The sequence below is a fragment of the Pongo pygmaeus genome, chromosome 2, assembly GCF_028885625.2.
Source record: "Pongo pygmaeus isolate AG05252 chromosome 2, NHGRI_mPonPyg2-v2.0_pri, whole genome shotgun sequence".
NCBI lineage: Eukaryota > Metazoa > Chordata > Mammalia > Primates > Hominidae > Pongo > Pongo pygmaeus.
Genome location: NC_085930.1, coordinates 105,362,636 through 105,374,832, shown reverse-complemented (window position 1 = coordinate 105,374,832; position 12,197 = coordinate 105,362,636). Strand labels below are relative to the sequence as shown.

At 45.2% G+C, this 12,197-nt stretch overlaps 1 protein-coding gene across 1 annotated transcript in view; it reads left to right on the top strand.

The window, feature by feature from the left end:
• ZNF589 (zinc finger protein 589) overlaps positions 1-11,233 on the top strand; it is a 29,898-nt gene extending 18,665 nt beyond the window's left edge. Inside the window, exons 3-4 of the mRNA XM_054481807.1 lie at positions 1,052-1,178; positions 8,161-11,233. Of these exons, the coding sequence (XP_054337782.1) occupies positions 1,052-1,178; positions 8,161-9,623 (1,590 nt within the window). The 3' untranslated portion in view covers positions 9,624-11,233. The remainder of the gene's footprint in view (positions 1-1,051; positions 1,179-8,160) is intronic.
• Positions 11,234-12,197: the final 964 nt, after the last annotated feature.

Below are 12,197 nucleotides of genomic sequence, written 5' to 3'. Positions count from 1 at the left end.
CCTGGCCAACATGGTGAAACCCCATCTCTACTAAAAACAAAATACAAAAAAAATTAGCCAGGTGTGGTGGTATGCACCTGTGGTCCCAGCTACTTGGGAGGCTGAGGCAGGAGAATTGCGTGAACCTGGTAGTCAGGGGCTGCAGTGAGCCGAGATCACGCCACTGCAGTTCAGCCTGGGCAAGTTAGGAGTGTCATGGAATACCCATAGGCTGAAGCAGTTTGTCACTGAGCAAATAATGCTTGAATTCAGTAGAAGTAAGTTAATTGGTGACTCCCTTGGTATCTGAGGGCAACGCCACCTTTCAAGTGTAACTAAAGATAAAACACCACTGAATACTCATTTAGAAGATAAGAGACTTGAAGATGAAAAAGCATACGGTGTATGTTTTTTTGAGACAGGGTCTCACTCTGATCACCCAGGCTGGAGTGCAATAGTGCGATCTCAGCTCACTGCAGCCCTGACCTCCTGGGATCAGGCAATCCTCCTACCTTAGCCTCCTGGGTAGCTGGAACTACAGGTGTACACCACCATACTTGGCTAATTTTTGTTTATTTTTCATAGAGACAGGGTCTCACTGTGTTGCTCAGGCTAGTCTTGAACTCCTGGGCTCAAGCAATCCTCTCACATCAGCCTCCCAAGTAGATCCATTTTTTTTTTTTTTCGAGGCGGAGTCTCACTCTGTCACCCACGCTGGAGTGCAATGGAGAGATCTTGGTTTACTGCCACCTCTGCCTCTCGGGTTCAAGTGATTCTCCTGCCTCAGCCTCCCGAGTAGCTGGTACTACAGGCGTGTGCCACCACGCCCAGCTAATTTTTGTATTTTTAGTGGAGACAGCATTTCACCATATTGGCCAGTCTGGTCTCAAACTCCTGACCTCAAGATAACCTCCCACCTCGGCTTCCCAAAGTGCTGGGATTGCAGGTGTGAGCCACCATGCCTGGCCTAGATCAATTTCTTATGTAGCTAGATTCTCCAAGACCACCAGTTCCATTCTCCCTGTGAATCTTAATGGTGACTTGATGAATATGAATTTATTGGTTGATTTAGGGACCAGTGACTTTTGAGGATGTGGCTGTGCTTTTCAATGAGGCAGAGTGGAAGAGACTTAGCCTTGAGCAGAGGAACCTATACAAAGAAGTGATGCTGGAAAATCTCAGGAATCTGGTCTCGTTGGGTAAGGACATGTTCTTTTCCTTCATTTTTCCATTCAAGTATTTACTGACCATATTCAGTGTGCCAGCCAATGTTTTAATCTCTTAGAACATATCAGTGAATAGAATAATAAAGCATTTCTTCTCTCATGGAGCTTATATTCTAGTATAGGTAGACTGACAATATACAATAGGCAGCATATATAGGTAAATTATATATGTCAAAGGATAATAAGTGCTACATAGCTAAAAAAATGTATGTATAAGACATATATAAATATAAGTAGAGTAGATTAAGGGAGATCTGAAGTGCTGGGTGTGGAGGCAACTGGCTGAACTTTTAAATTGCGTGATCAAGGTAGGCCTCTATGAGGAAGTACATTTGAGCAAAGGCTTGAAGGAGGTGAGGAGGTTGGATATGTGGGTCAGGTGGGAAACTGCTCCAGACAAGGGGAAAGCAGTGCCAAGGCCCTGGAGGCAGGAGCATATCTAGCCCTTTGGAGGAAAAGCAAGGAGGCCAAGGTGGTTGGAGTACAGAGAACAAGGAGGAGAATAGTAAGAGATGCCTTCTATGACCTAGAAGTTGGAAATGTTTAACGTTTAAGGTATAAATCTGTTAGTTTGATGTTTTATAGATTACTGGATATCATACATCATGTTTTTATTCACTTATTTAAATACTAAAACTGATTACTAGGTTAGCAAATACAAAATTATTCCAGATATTCCTGAGTTCTTGATGAAAGTCAGATTTTCAAAGTTCCTCACATTTCTCTCAGCATCTTTCTCAAGGTTTGTCTTCATCTGGCATAGCTATGAATTAAATAGTTCTGATTTGTTCTCTTTATCTCTGCTTAGACCTATTTTGCACTGCTTTAATCTAATTCGAATTGGCCTCATTTCAATCCTAGTTGCCTATTTCTGTTTCAGTGTAGATTCATCCATTTAAGTTAGCTTTCAATTGGCCAATCTGATTTGGTCTTGTTTCATCTGGTCTTGTTACTCTCTATCTTTATGCTCATACATTTTGTTGATTCTGAAGAATATGTTAAAATTGCCTTAAAATAATCTGATTCAAATTAATCTTGACCCTGAAACTTTGGATCTCACTGGATCCATTTCAGGTGTTAAACTGTTTTCATCCTTGATCCATCTTTCCCTTTCTCTCTACATCACTTTTTCTCTTATTGCTGAATTGTTTAAAGCAAATCTCAAATATCATGACATACCACTCCTTCATATCACAGTGCAACTCCAATAAATAAGGACATTTTATTTTATTTATTTTTTTTGAGATGGAGTTTCATTCCTGTTGCCCAAGCTGGAGTGCAGTGGTGCGATCTTGGCTCACTGCAACCTTTACCTTCTGGGTTCAAGCGATTCTCCTGCCTCAGCCTCCCGAGTAGCTGGGATTACAGGCACGCACCACCACAGCCAGCTAATTTTTTGTATTTTTAGTAAAAACGGGGTTTCACCATGTTAGCCAGTCTGGTCTTGAACTCCTGACCTCAGGTGATCTGCCCACCTCGGCCTCCCAAAGTGCTGGGATTACAGGCATGAGCCACTGCACCCGGCTTCACATTTTCTTATATAACTACAGTATCATGATCAGAATTCAAAGTTATCAGTAGTGCTTCAGTATCATCCAACACCTAGTCCATGTTCAAATTTACCTGATCATCTCAAAAAAGTTTTTTTGCAAATTTGAATCGGGATTCTGATGAGATCCACACATTCCATCTTCTAAAAACTTCTCTTAATTTATATCAATTCCTTCTCTCTCTCCTTGTTTTTTTCTTCCCTGTAGCCCACGGATCTGTTTGTAATGTTCTGAATCTAGAATATAAACCTATTTTAGATAATATCATAATTTTTGCATGGTAGGTTGTAAATCAAGAGAAAATAGTTTTGACCTTTACCAAGAGGTGTTCACCAATATGAAAAAAAATACATCACTCATGGCAGTGCTGCTTGTGGTGTTTGAGTAACCGCTTGCATAGCACACTTAGGTCTGTCACCACTAGAACATACATAGTCATCAATAAGGCACATCCATGTGTGTCTGCATTTGTAGCTATCATGTCCACAATGATCTTCCTGTAAGCACTTGATTGCTCTGGTATGTCTCATAATATAGCCCTGTCAAGAGATTACATATTGAAATGAATATTTTTATTGTAAATTACTTTCTTTTTTTCTTTTTTTTTGAGACGGAGTTTTGCTCTTGATGCCCAGGCTGGAGTGCAATGGTGCAATCTCGGCTCACTGCAACCTCTGCCTCCCTGGTTCAAGCAATTCTCCTGCCTCAGCCTCCCGAGTAACTGGGATTACAGGCACGTGCCGCCACGCCCGGCAAATTTTTTTTGTTTTTAGTGGAGACAGGGTTTCATCATGTTGGTCAGGCTGGTCTCAAACTACTGACCTCAGATGATCTGCCTGCCTCAGCCTCCCAAAGTGTTGGGATTATAGGCGTGAGCCGCCACGCCTGGTTCCTTTCTTTTTTATGTTTCGGATAGGGCATTACATCATTAAAACATTCTGCAGCTGGGTGCGGTGGCTCATGCCTGTAATCCCAGCACTTTGGGAGGCCAAGGCGGGTGGATCACGAGGTCAGGAGTTCAAGACAAGCCTGGCCAACATGGTGTAACCTCGCCTCTACTAAAAATACAAAACAAAAACAAAAACAAAAAAACAGCCAGACATGGTGATGTGCACCTGTAATCCCAGCTATGCAGGAGGCTGAGGGAGGAGAATCACTTGAACTCGGGAAGCGGAAGTTGCAGTGAGCTGAGATTGCGCCACTGCACTCCCACCTGGGCAACAGAGCAAGACTCCATCTTGGAGAGAAAAAAACACAAAACATGAGTACATTTAATTAAATATGAATTTTGTTTCAGGACAGTAAGTGAGATGTTATGAAATATAGGTTATAAAAAGGAGGCTTTTGTTCTGACAGTATTAGAGAACATCTTCTGCCTAACCCTCTAGTCCTTTTTTAATTAACTTGGCTCCTATCACTCATTTACTCAAAAGTATATATTGACTATTAAACGCTGGGTCTAGTTCTGCATTCTTAGAATATACCAGTGATATGTATGGGAGAAGGGTGCTGTAGACATAGAAACCAGCCAGTGTACATCATCAGGAGGGGAGGAGAGTGTGGCTCAGATGGAGCAAATGAAGACTGGAGTCAAAGAAGCAGTAGGTGGAACCCAGTGGGCCCTCTAAGCAGCTTGGCTTTTACTCTGAACATTATGGACTTTCTTTTTTTTAAGTTGAAGGGTCTTGTTTAGTAGAAATGTAGAATAAAGAAGGAAGAGGCCAGGCACGGTGGCTCATACTTGTAATCCCAGCACACTGGGAGGCCGAGGTGGGTGGATCATGAGGTCAGGAGTTCGAGACTAGCATGACCAACATGGTGAAACCCTGTCCCTACTAAAAATACAAAAATTAGCTGGGTGAGGTGGCACGTGCCTGTAATCCCAGCTACTCAGGAGGCTGAGGCAGGAGAATCGCTTGAACTTGGGAGGCCGAAGTTGCAATGAGTCGAGATTGCACCACTGCACTCCAGCCTGGGTGACAGAGCAAGACTCTGTCTAAAAAAAAAATTAAAAGGCCAGGCGTGGTGGCTCACACCTGTAATCCTTGCTCTTTGGGAGGCTGAGGCAGGTGGATTGCCTGAGCTCAGGAGTTTGAGACCAGCCTGGGCAACATGATGAAACCCCGTCGCTACTAAAAATACAAAAATTAGCTAGGCATGGTGGCACACGCCTCTAGTCCCAGCTACTTGGGAGGCTGAGGCAAAAGAATTGCTTGAATCTGGGAAGCAGAGGTTGCAGTGAGCCAGGATCACGCCACTGCACTGCAACCTGGGCAACAGAGACTCTGTCTCAAATAAATAAATAAATAAATAAATAAAATAAGAGAAAGAATTGGCTTTAGTCACCCACTCCCATTCCATTCTTCTGTTCCTGCTTCTAGGGCAGAACTCTTTGGCTCCAGGGCTTAGTTTCTTTTGGATGGATGGGGGTCTAGTTGGCTTTATTATTTATTTATTTATTTTAAATTTTTTTGAGACAGAGTCTTGTTCTGTCAGCCAGGCTGGAGTGCAATGGCGTGATCCCGGCTCACTGCAACCTCCGCCTCCTGGGTTCAAGTGATTGTCCTGCCTCAGCCTCCCAAGTAGCTGGGATTACCGGCGCCCGCCACCATGCCCTGCTAATTTTTGTATCTTTAGTAGAGATGAGGTTTCGCCATATTCGCCAGGCTGGTCTTGAACTCCTGACCTCATGTGATCCACCCGCCTTGGCCTCCCAAAGTGCTGGGATTACAGGCATGAGCCACTGCGCCCGGCCTTTTTTTTTTTTTTTTTGAGACAGAGTTTCACTCTTGTGGCCCAGGCTGGAGTGCAATGGTGGGATCTCGGCTCACTGCAACCTCCACCTCCTAGAATTGAAGCAATTCTCCTGCCTCAGCCTCCTGAGTAGCTGGGATTACAGGCGTGCACCACCATGACCGACTAATTTTTGTATTTTTAGTAGAGACAGCGTTTCACCATGTTGGCCAGGCTGGTTTCGAACTCCTGATCTCAGGTGATCCCGTCCTCATTGTTCTCCCAAAGTGCTGGGATTACAAGTGTGAGCCACTGTGCTGGCCAGAAGAATTGTTTTAACCAAACATGTGTAGACCCATGGATTCATTCCATCCTATGCAGAGTCCTGGTCTTCCATATTTAATTAGCACAAATGCCATAAAACTGACTTCCTACTATTTAGTAGTTCTCCCTGTGAACTATTCAGTAAAGTTTCTTTACTGTTCATTCCCTTGCCTGACGATTAAACTCAAAATTTTTATTTATTTATTCACTTGTATTAAGTTCTGATGGTCTTTATTACCTGAATTTGGATTCTAAGCTCTATTATTATTATTATTATTATTATTATCCTTAATAATAATAATAGACCCCATAATAAATATCACTCACTATGGGCCCAGCATTGTGCTTTGTGCTCTTCAGGGCTTTACATAAAGACCAAATTTAATGCTGGTATTATTTCATAGATCGGGAAATTGAAGTTTAGAAGGATTAGTAACTTTGTGTCCACAGTCATAAAGTAAGAAAAGACAAGACAGGGTTCAGGATGCCAAAATATGTGTTCCTAAATACTCTAAATACACCACAAATAACTCTGAACTTTTTAAAGGTCTATGTTCTATAAATAATGAGATCCTTGCTACTTTGACTAGGCCTTTGAAGAAAAGAAGCCAGTGAGAATTAAGCCCCCTGACATAGATGCAATACCTCTTGGGAAAGCTAACCAACTTTGGCCTTTGAACTACATCTAGGGCCAGGAGTGTTCCAGGCTTTGACTACTCTAGGCTTGCAAAGCTGCCATCCAGACATCTTCATCATCAGATTCCCAGACACCCAGCCCAACTGCTCCAACTCTCTCAGGACAGGAAGAGGGATGAGGACTAGCTAAGCTATGCTGCTCTAGAGGAGCTACTGAAACCAGGACCCCCATCCATCCAGAAGAAATGAAGCCCTGGAGCCATAGAGTGCTGCCCTAGAATCAGGAATCGAAGAATGTGGTGGTGGGAGTGGGTGACTAAAGCCAAATGGGGCTGGGCACTGTGGCTCACGCCTGTAATCCCAGCACTTTGGGAGGCCGAGGCGGGCGGATCACGAGCTCAAGAGATTGAGACCATCCTGCCCAACATGGTGAAACCCTGTCTCTACTAAAAATACAAAAATTAGCTAGATGGAGTGACGGGCGCCTGTAGTCCCAGCTACTTGGGAGGCTGAGACAGGAGAATCACTTGAACCCGGGAGGCAGAGGTTGCAGTGAGCCAAGATCACGCCACTGCACTCCAGCCTGGCGACAGAGTGAGACTCCGTCTCAAAAAAAATAAAAATAAAAATAAAAATTCTCCTATTTATTAGTTAGGCAAGGGTCTTCAGTTAGGCTGATAAAGGGTCTGGCCTCCTGGATTACAAAAAGTTCATGGTTGTTTGTTATCTTCAGCTGGTTAGAAACAGTTGCAATTTAATTTTGATATTTCTTAGGAAAGTGCAGCTAAATGGTAACATTACTGTATTTGCTGACTTGTGGAAAACAGGGAAGAGCAGATCTTGGATTGGAGGACCAAGAGCCAGCCTTCTTTAAGTCAGTTGTGCCTGTCTTCTCCACTGATGAATCCTTACTTCTGGTAGAACCTGGCATGTAATCTTCCTCTAGTAAATATCTACTTATGAGTGGGGAAACTCAAATGAAGGCTTCCTATGCACATTCTTCAATACTATTCTGTACTGCATTCTACATTGGGGGACATCGAGACTAAGGACTCCTATCTCAATCCATCCTTTCTTCTCAAAGGAAAAGTCACAAAGAGCATTCCCGTATAGGTCATAAAGACTGTTCTCTCAGTGGAAACAAATGCTTGTGGCATCATGTGATTATGGTAAAGGATAATTTTAGTATAATTGTAGATATTTACAGCACTGAGGATGTCTCGGATGCCTACTTGGAAGATTCTCTGTTGCGTTAATATATAGAATAGATTTGGCTGTGGGTTTTTTTGGATTAAAGTAAAATATGTAATATGTAAAAATGGAGTGCAGTGTATAATCTGAGTCTAATCATGGGAAACATCAGGAACTTTTTTGTGACGGCGTTCACCGTGTTGCCCAGGTTAGTCTTGAAGTCTCGAGCTCAGGCAATCCTCCCGCCTTGGTTGGCCTCCCAAAGTGCTGGGATTACAGGCATGAGCCACTGTGCCCAGCCCTTTGTGTTATTCATATTCTTGCAACTTTTCTGTATATTTGAAATGATTTCCAAATCAAAAGTTTGAAGAGGTTGAATGAAAATATAGGTCCTGCACAGCACATCTTGGGGAGAAAGACTTTAATCATTGAGAATGATTAATGGGCCAGATCTTATCATAAAACAAGAGCCCAGTCAGCCCTTCCTGTGACTCTTCTGACTGGAAACTTTCTTTCTTCAGCAGAATCAAAGCCAGAAGTCCATATCTGCCCTTCTTGCCCTCTGGCCTTTGGCAGTCAGCAATTCCTCAGCCAAGATGAGCTACACAATCATCCTATTCCAGGTTTCCATGCAGGAAATCAACTCCACCCAGGAAATCCCTGCCCAGAGGATCAGCCACAGTCACAACGTCCTTCTGATAAAAATCACAGGGGGGCTGAAGCAGAAGATCAACGAGTGGAAGGAGGCGTCAGACCCTTGTTTTGGAGTACAAATGAGAGGGGGGCTTTAGTGGGTTTCTCTAGCCTGTTCCAGAGACCACCAATAAGCTCTTGGGGAGGCAACAGAATATTAGAGGTACAGCTCAGTCCAGCCCAGAATGCAAGCTCTGAGGAAGTAGACAGAATTTCCAAGAGGGCAGAAACCCCAGGGTTTGGAGCAGTCAGGTTTGGAGAGTGTGCACTAGCTTTTAACCGGAAGTCAAACCTGTTCAGACAGAAGGCAGTCACAGCAGAAAAATCTTCAGACAAAAGGCAGTCACAGGTGTGCAGGGAGTGTGGGCGAGGCTTTAGCAGGAAGTCACAGCTCATCATACACCAGAGGACACACACAGGAGAAAAGCCTTATGTCTGCAGAGAGTGTGGGCGAGGCTTTATAGTTGAGTCAGTCCTCCGCAACCACCTGAGTACACACTCCGGGGAGAAACCTTATGTGTGCAGCCATTGTGGGCGAGGCTTTAGCTGCAAGCCATACCTCATCAGACATCAGAGGACACACACAAGGGAGAAGTCATTTATGTGCACAGTGTGTGGGCAAGGCTTTCGTGAAAAGTCAGAGCTCATTAAGCACCAGAGAATTCACACAGGGGATAAGCCTTATGTGTGCAGGGATTGTGGCCGAGGCTTTGTAAGAAGATCATGTCTCAACACACACCAGAGGATACATTCAGATGAGAAGCCTTTTGTTTGCAGAGAGTGTGGGCGAGGCTTTCATGCTAAATCAACTCTCCTCCTACACCAGTGGACACATTCAGAGGTGAAACCTCATGTGTGTGAGGAGTGTGGGCATGGATTTAGCCAGAAGTCGACGCTCAAATCACATCGGAGAACACACTCGGGGAGAAGTCTTATGTGTGTGAGGAATGTGGGCGGGGATTTAGCCGGAGGATATTCCTCAATGGACACTGGAGGACACACACAGGAGAAAAGCCTTACACGTGCTTTGAGTGTGGGCGAAACTTTAGCCTCAAGTCCGCTCTTAGTGTACATCAGAGGATGCACTCTGGGGAGAAGCCTTATGCATGCACAGAGTGTGGGCAAGGCTTTATCACGAAATCACAGCTCATCAGACACCAGAGGACACACACAGGAGAAAAGCCTTATGTCTGCAGAGAGTGGGCGAGGCTTTATAGCTCAGACAACCCTCCACTACCACCGGCGTACACACTCCAAGGAGAAACCTTATGTGTGCAGCCAGCGTGGGTGAGGCTTTTGTGATAAATCAACTCTCCTCGCACACGAGCAGACACATTCAGGGGAGAAGCCTTATGTGTGTGGGGAATGTGGGTGGGGATTTGGCCGGAAGATACTCCTCAACAGACACTGGAGGACACACACAGGAGAGAAAACTTACGCGTGCATCGAGTGTGGGCAAAACTTTAGCCACAAGTCCACTCTCAGCTTACATCAGAGGATACACTCGGGGGAGAAGCCTTATGCATGCATGGAGTGTGGGCGAGGCTTTAGGAGGAAGTCACAGCTCATCATACACCAGAAGATACACTCGGGGAAAAGCTTTAGAGGTGCAAGCAGTGAGGATGTGATTTTAGCAACAAGTCAGCCATCAGCCACACCAGCGGAAATGCTTAGGGAGAAGACTTGTTTGTAAGGTAATGTGGACAGAGCTGTACGTGGACATCATTACTTGTCACATGTCAGAGGACACACTCGGGAGAAGCCTTCATGGAGTGAGAGTAAGGTGTTGGCTGGAAGTGGCCCCTTAAGAGATACTTGGAGTCAAATCTATCCACTGTACGCCCACCCCACTCTTGTTCTAAGAGCTTTGGGGACAGTCTTTTGACCCCTTACATTCCTTTAGATGTGAAGATGACAGAGATCTAACTTCTCAGAGCAGAGGTGTCAAGTGACGGTCCCCTTGGAGGAATGGTCTTTGCATCTGACTACTTCCTCCTGCAACTGTGTTCTTCCATTGGCTTCCATGACACGCTCCTGCTTTATTTTTTTCTACATCCCTAGCTTTGCTGTATCCTCTCCTACCCCACCTTTAGATTTTACTCAGAGTTCAGTCTCCAGCCCTACAATCTGAGGGACTCCTTTACCATGTCCCCTTCCTAACCCTCCAGTCCCAAATCCAAGATTCTTTAACCACACTCTAAAAGTTCTTCAGACTCAGGACTTAAACATAGCCACGCCACCTTGGCCTTCAATGACAGGGATCTAGCAATGCCGCATCATCGGCCTTCCAATACCAGGTTTAAGGGTTTTTTAAACACAGCTCCTCTTAAATCCTCCAACCTCAGTATCCAGTGTTTTAGCCATGCTCAGGTGGCTAAATTACGTCCAGGAATGGTGCTAGGGCCTTTAGCCATTTGTCTCTCCTCACACTCCCAGGGCCCATATGGCCCAGGTTCTGACAGTTTGCCTTACTCCGTTGGCCTGGGACTAGCCCTATCTGATACCCCGTGTCAATGAGTGTACCTTGGAGAGCTATCCACTCAGGCCCCAATGCCTTTATTTGCCAAGAGACTCTGCCACAGAAAAGAAGGGGAGAGATGTTCATGTAACCTCAAAATACTTAGGCTTGGTTTTGATGCTAGAGAGGAAGGAGGACTTGGAAAGAAAGAAGGAATGGCTGGTCCAGAGGCTTTTGTCCACTCCTTCTCACTGGAAGTGGTTGATCTCCAGGGAATCCCCAAGGTTAGCCTGGTTAGGGGAAGGGCTAGGGGTACCTGGAATGTAGGATCTCTCCCCTGCCTGGCCTACCACCCTAATGTGTCCAGAATTGGTAGGTTCTTGGTCTTGCTGACTTCAAGAATTAAGCCGTGGACCCTCGCGGTGAGTGTTACAGTTCTTAAAGATGGTGTGTCTGGAGTTTGTTCCTTCTGCTGTTGGGACGTGTCCGGAGTTTCTAACTTCTGGTGGGTTTGTGGTCTCGCTTCAGGAGTGAAGCTGCAGACCTTAGCGGTGTTACAGCTCTTAAAGGTGGCGCATCTGGAGTTGTTAGTTCCTTCCGGTGGGTTCATGGTCTCGCTGGCTTCAGGAGTGAAGCTGCAGACCTTCGTGGTGAGTGTTACAGCTCTTAAAGGCGGCGTGGACCCAAAGAGTGGCCAGCAGGAAGATTTATTACGAAGAGTGAAAAAACAAAGCTTCCACAGCACAGAAGGGGACCCGAGTGGCTTGCTGCTGCTGGCTCGGGCAGCCTGCTTTTATCCTCTTATCTGGCCCCACCCACATCCTGCTGATTGGTCCATTTTACAGAGAGCGTATTGGTCCGTTTTGACAGGGTGCTGATTGGTGCATTTACAATCCTCTAGCTAGACATAAAAATTTTCCAAGTCCCCACTAGATTAGCTAGACACAGAGCACCAACTGGTGTGGTTACAAACCTTTAGCTAGACACAGTGCTCATTGGTGCGTTTACAATCCTTTAGCTAGACACACAAGTTCTCCAAGTCCCCACTAGATTAGCTAGACACAGAGCACTGATTGGTGCGTTTATAAACCTTGAGCTAGACACAGAGTGCTGATTGGTGCATTTACAATCCTCTAGCTAGACATAAAAGTTTTCCAAGTCCCCACCAGATTGGTTAGACACAGAGTGCTGATTGGTGCATCCACAAACCCCAAGCTAGACAGAGAGTGCTGATTGGTGCATATACAATCCTCCAGCTAGACATAAAAGTTCTCCAAGACACCACCCAACTCAGGAGTCCAGCTGGCTTTCCCTAGTGAATCCCGCACCGTGCCGCCACAGAGCTGCCTGCCAGTCCTGCGCTGCACGCCTGCACACCTCAGCCCTTGGCAGTGGATGGGATGGGCA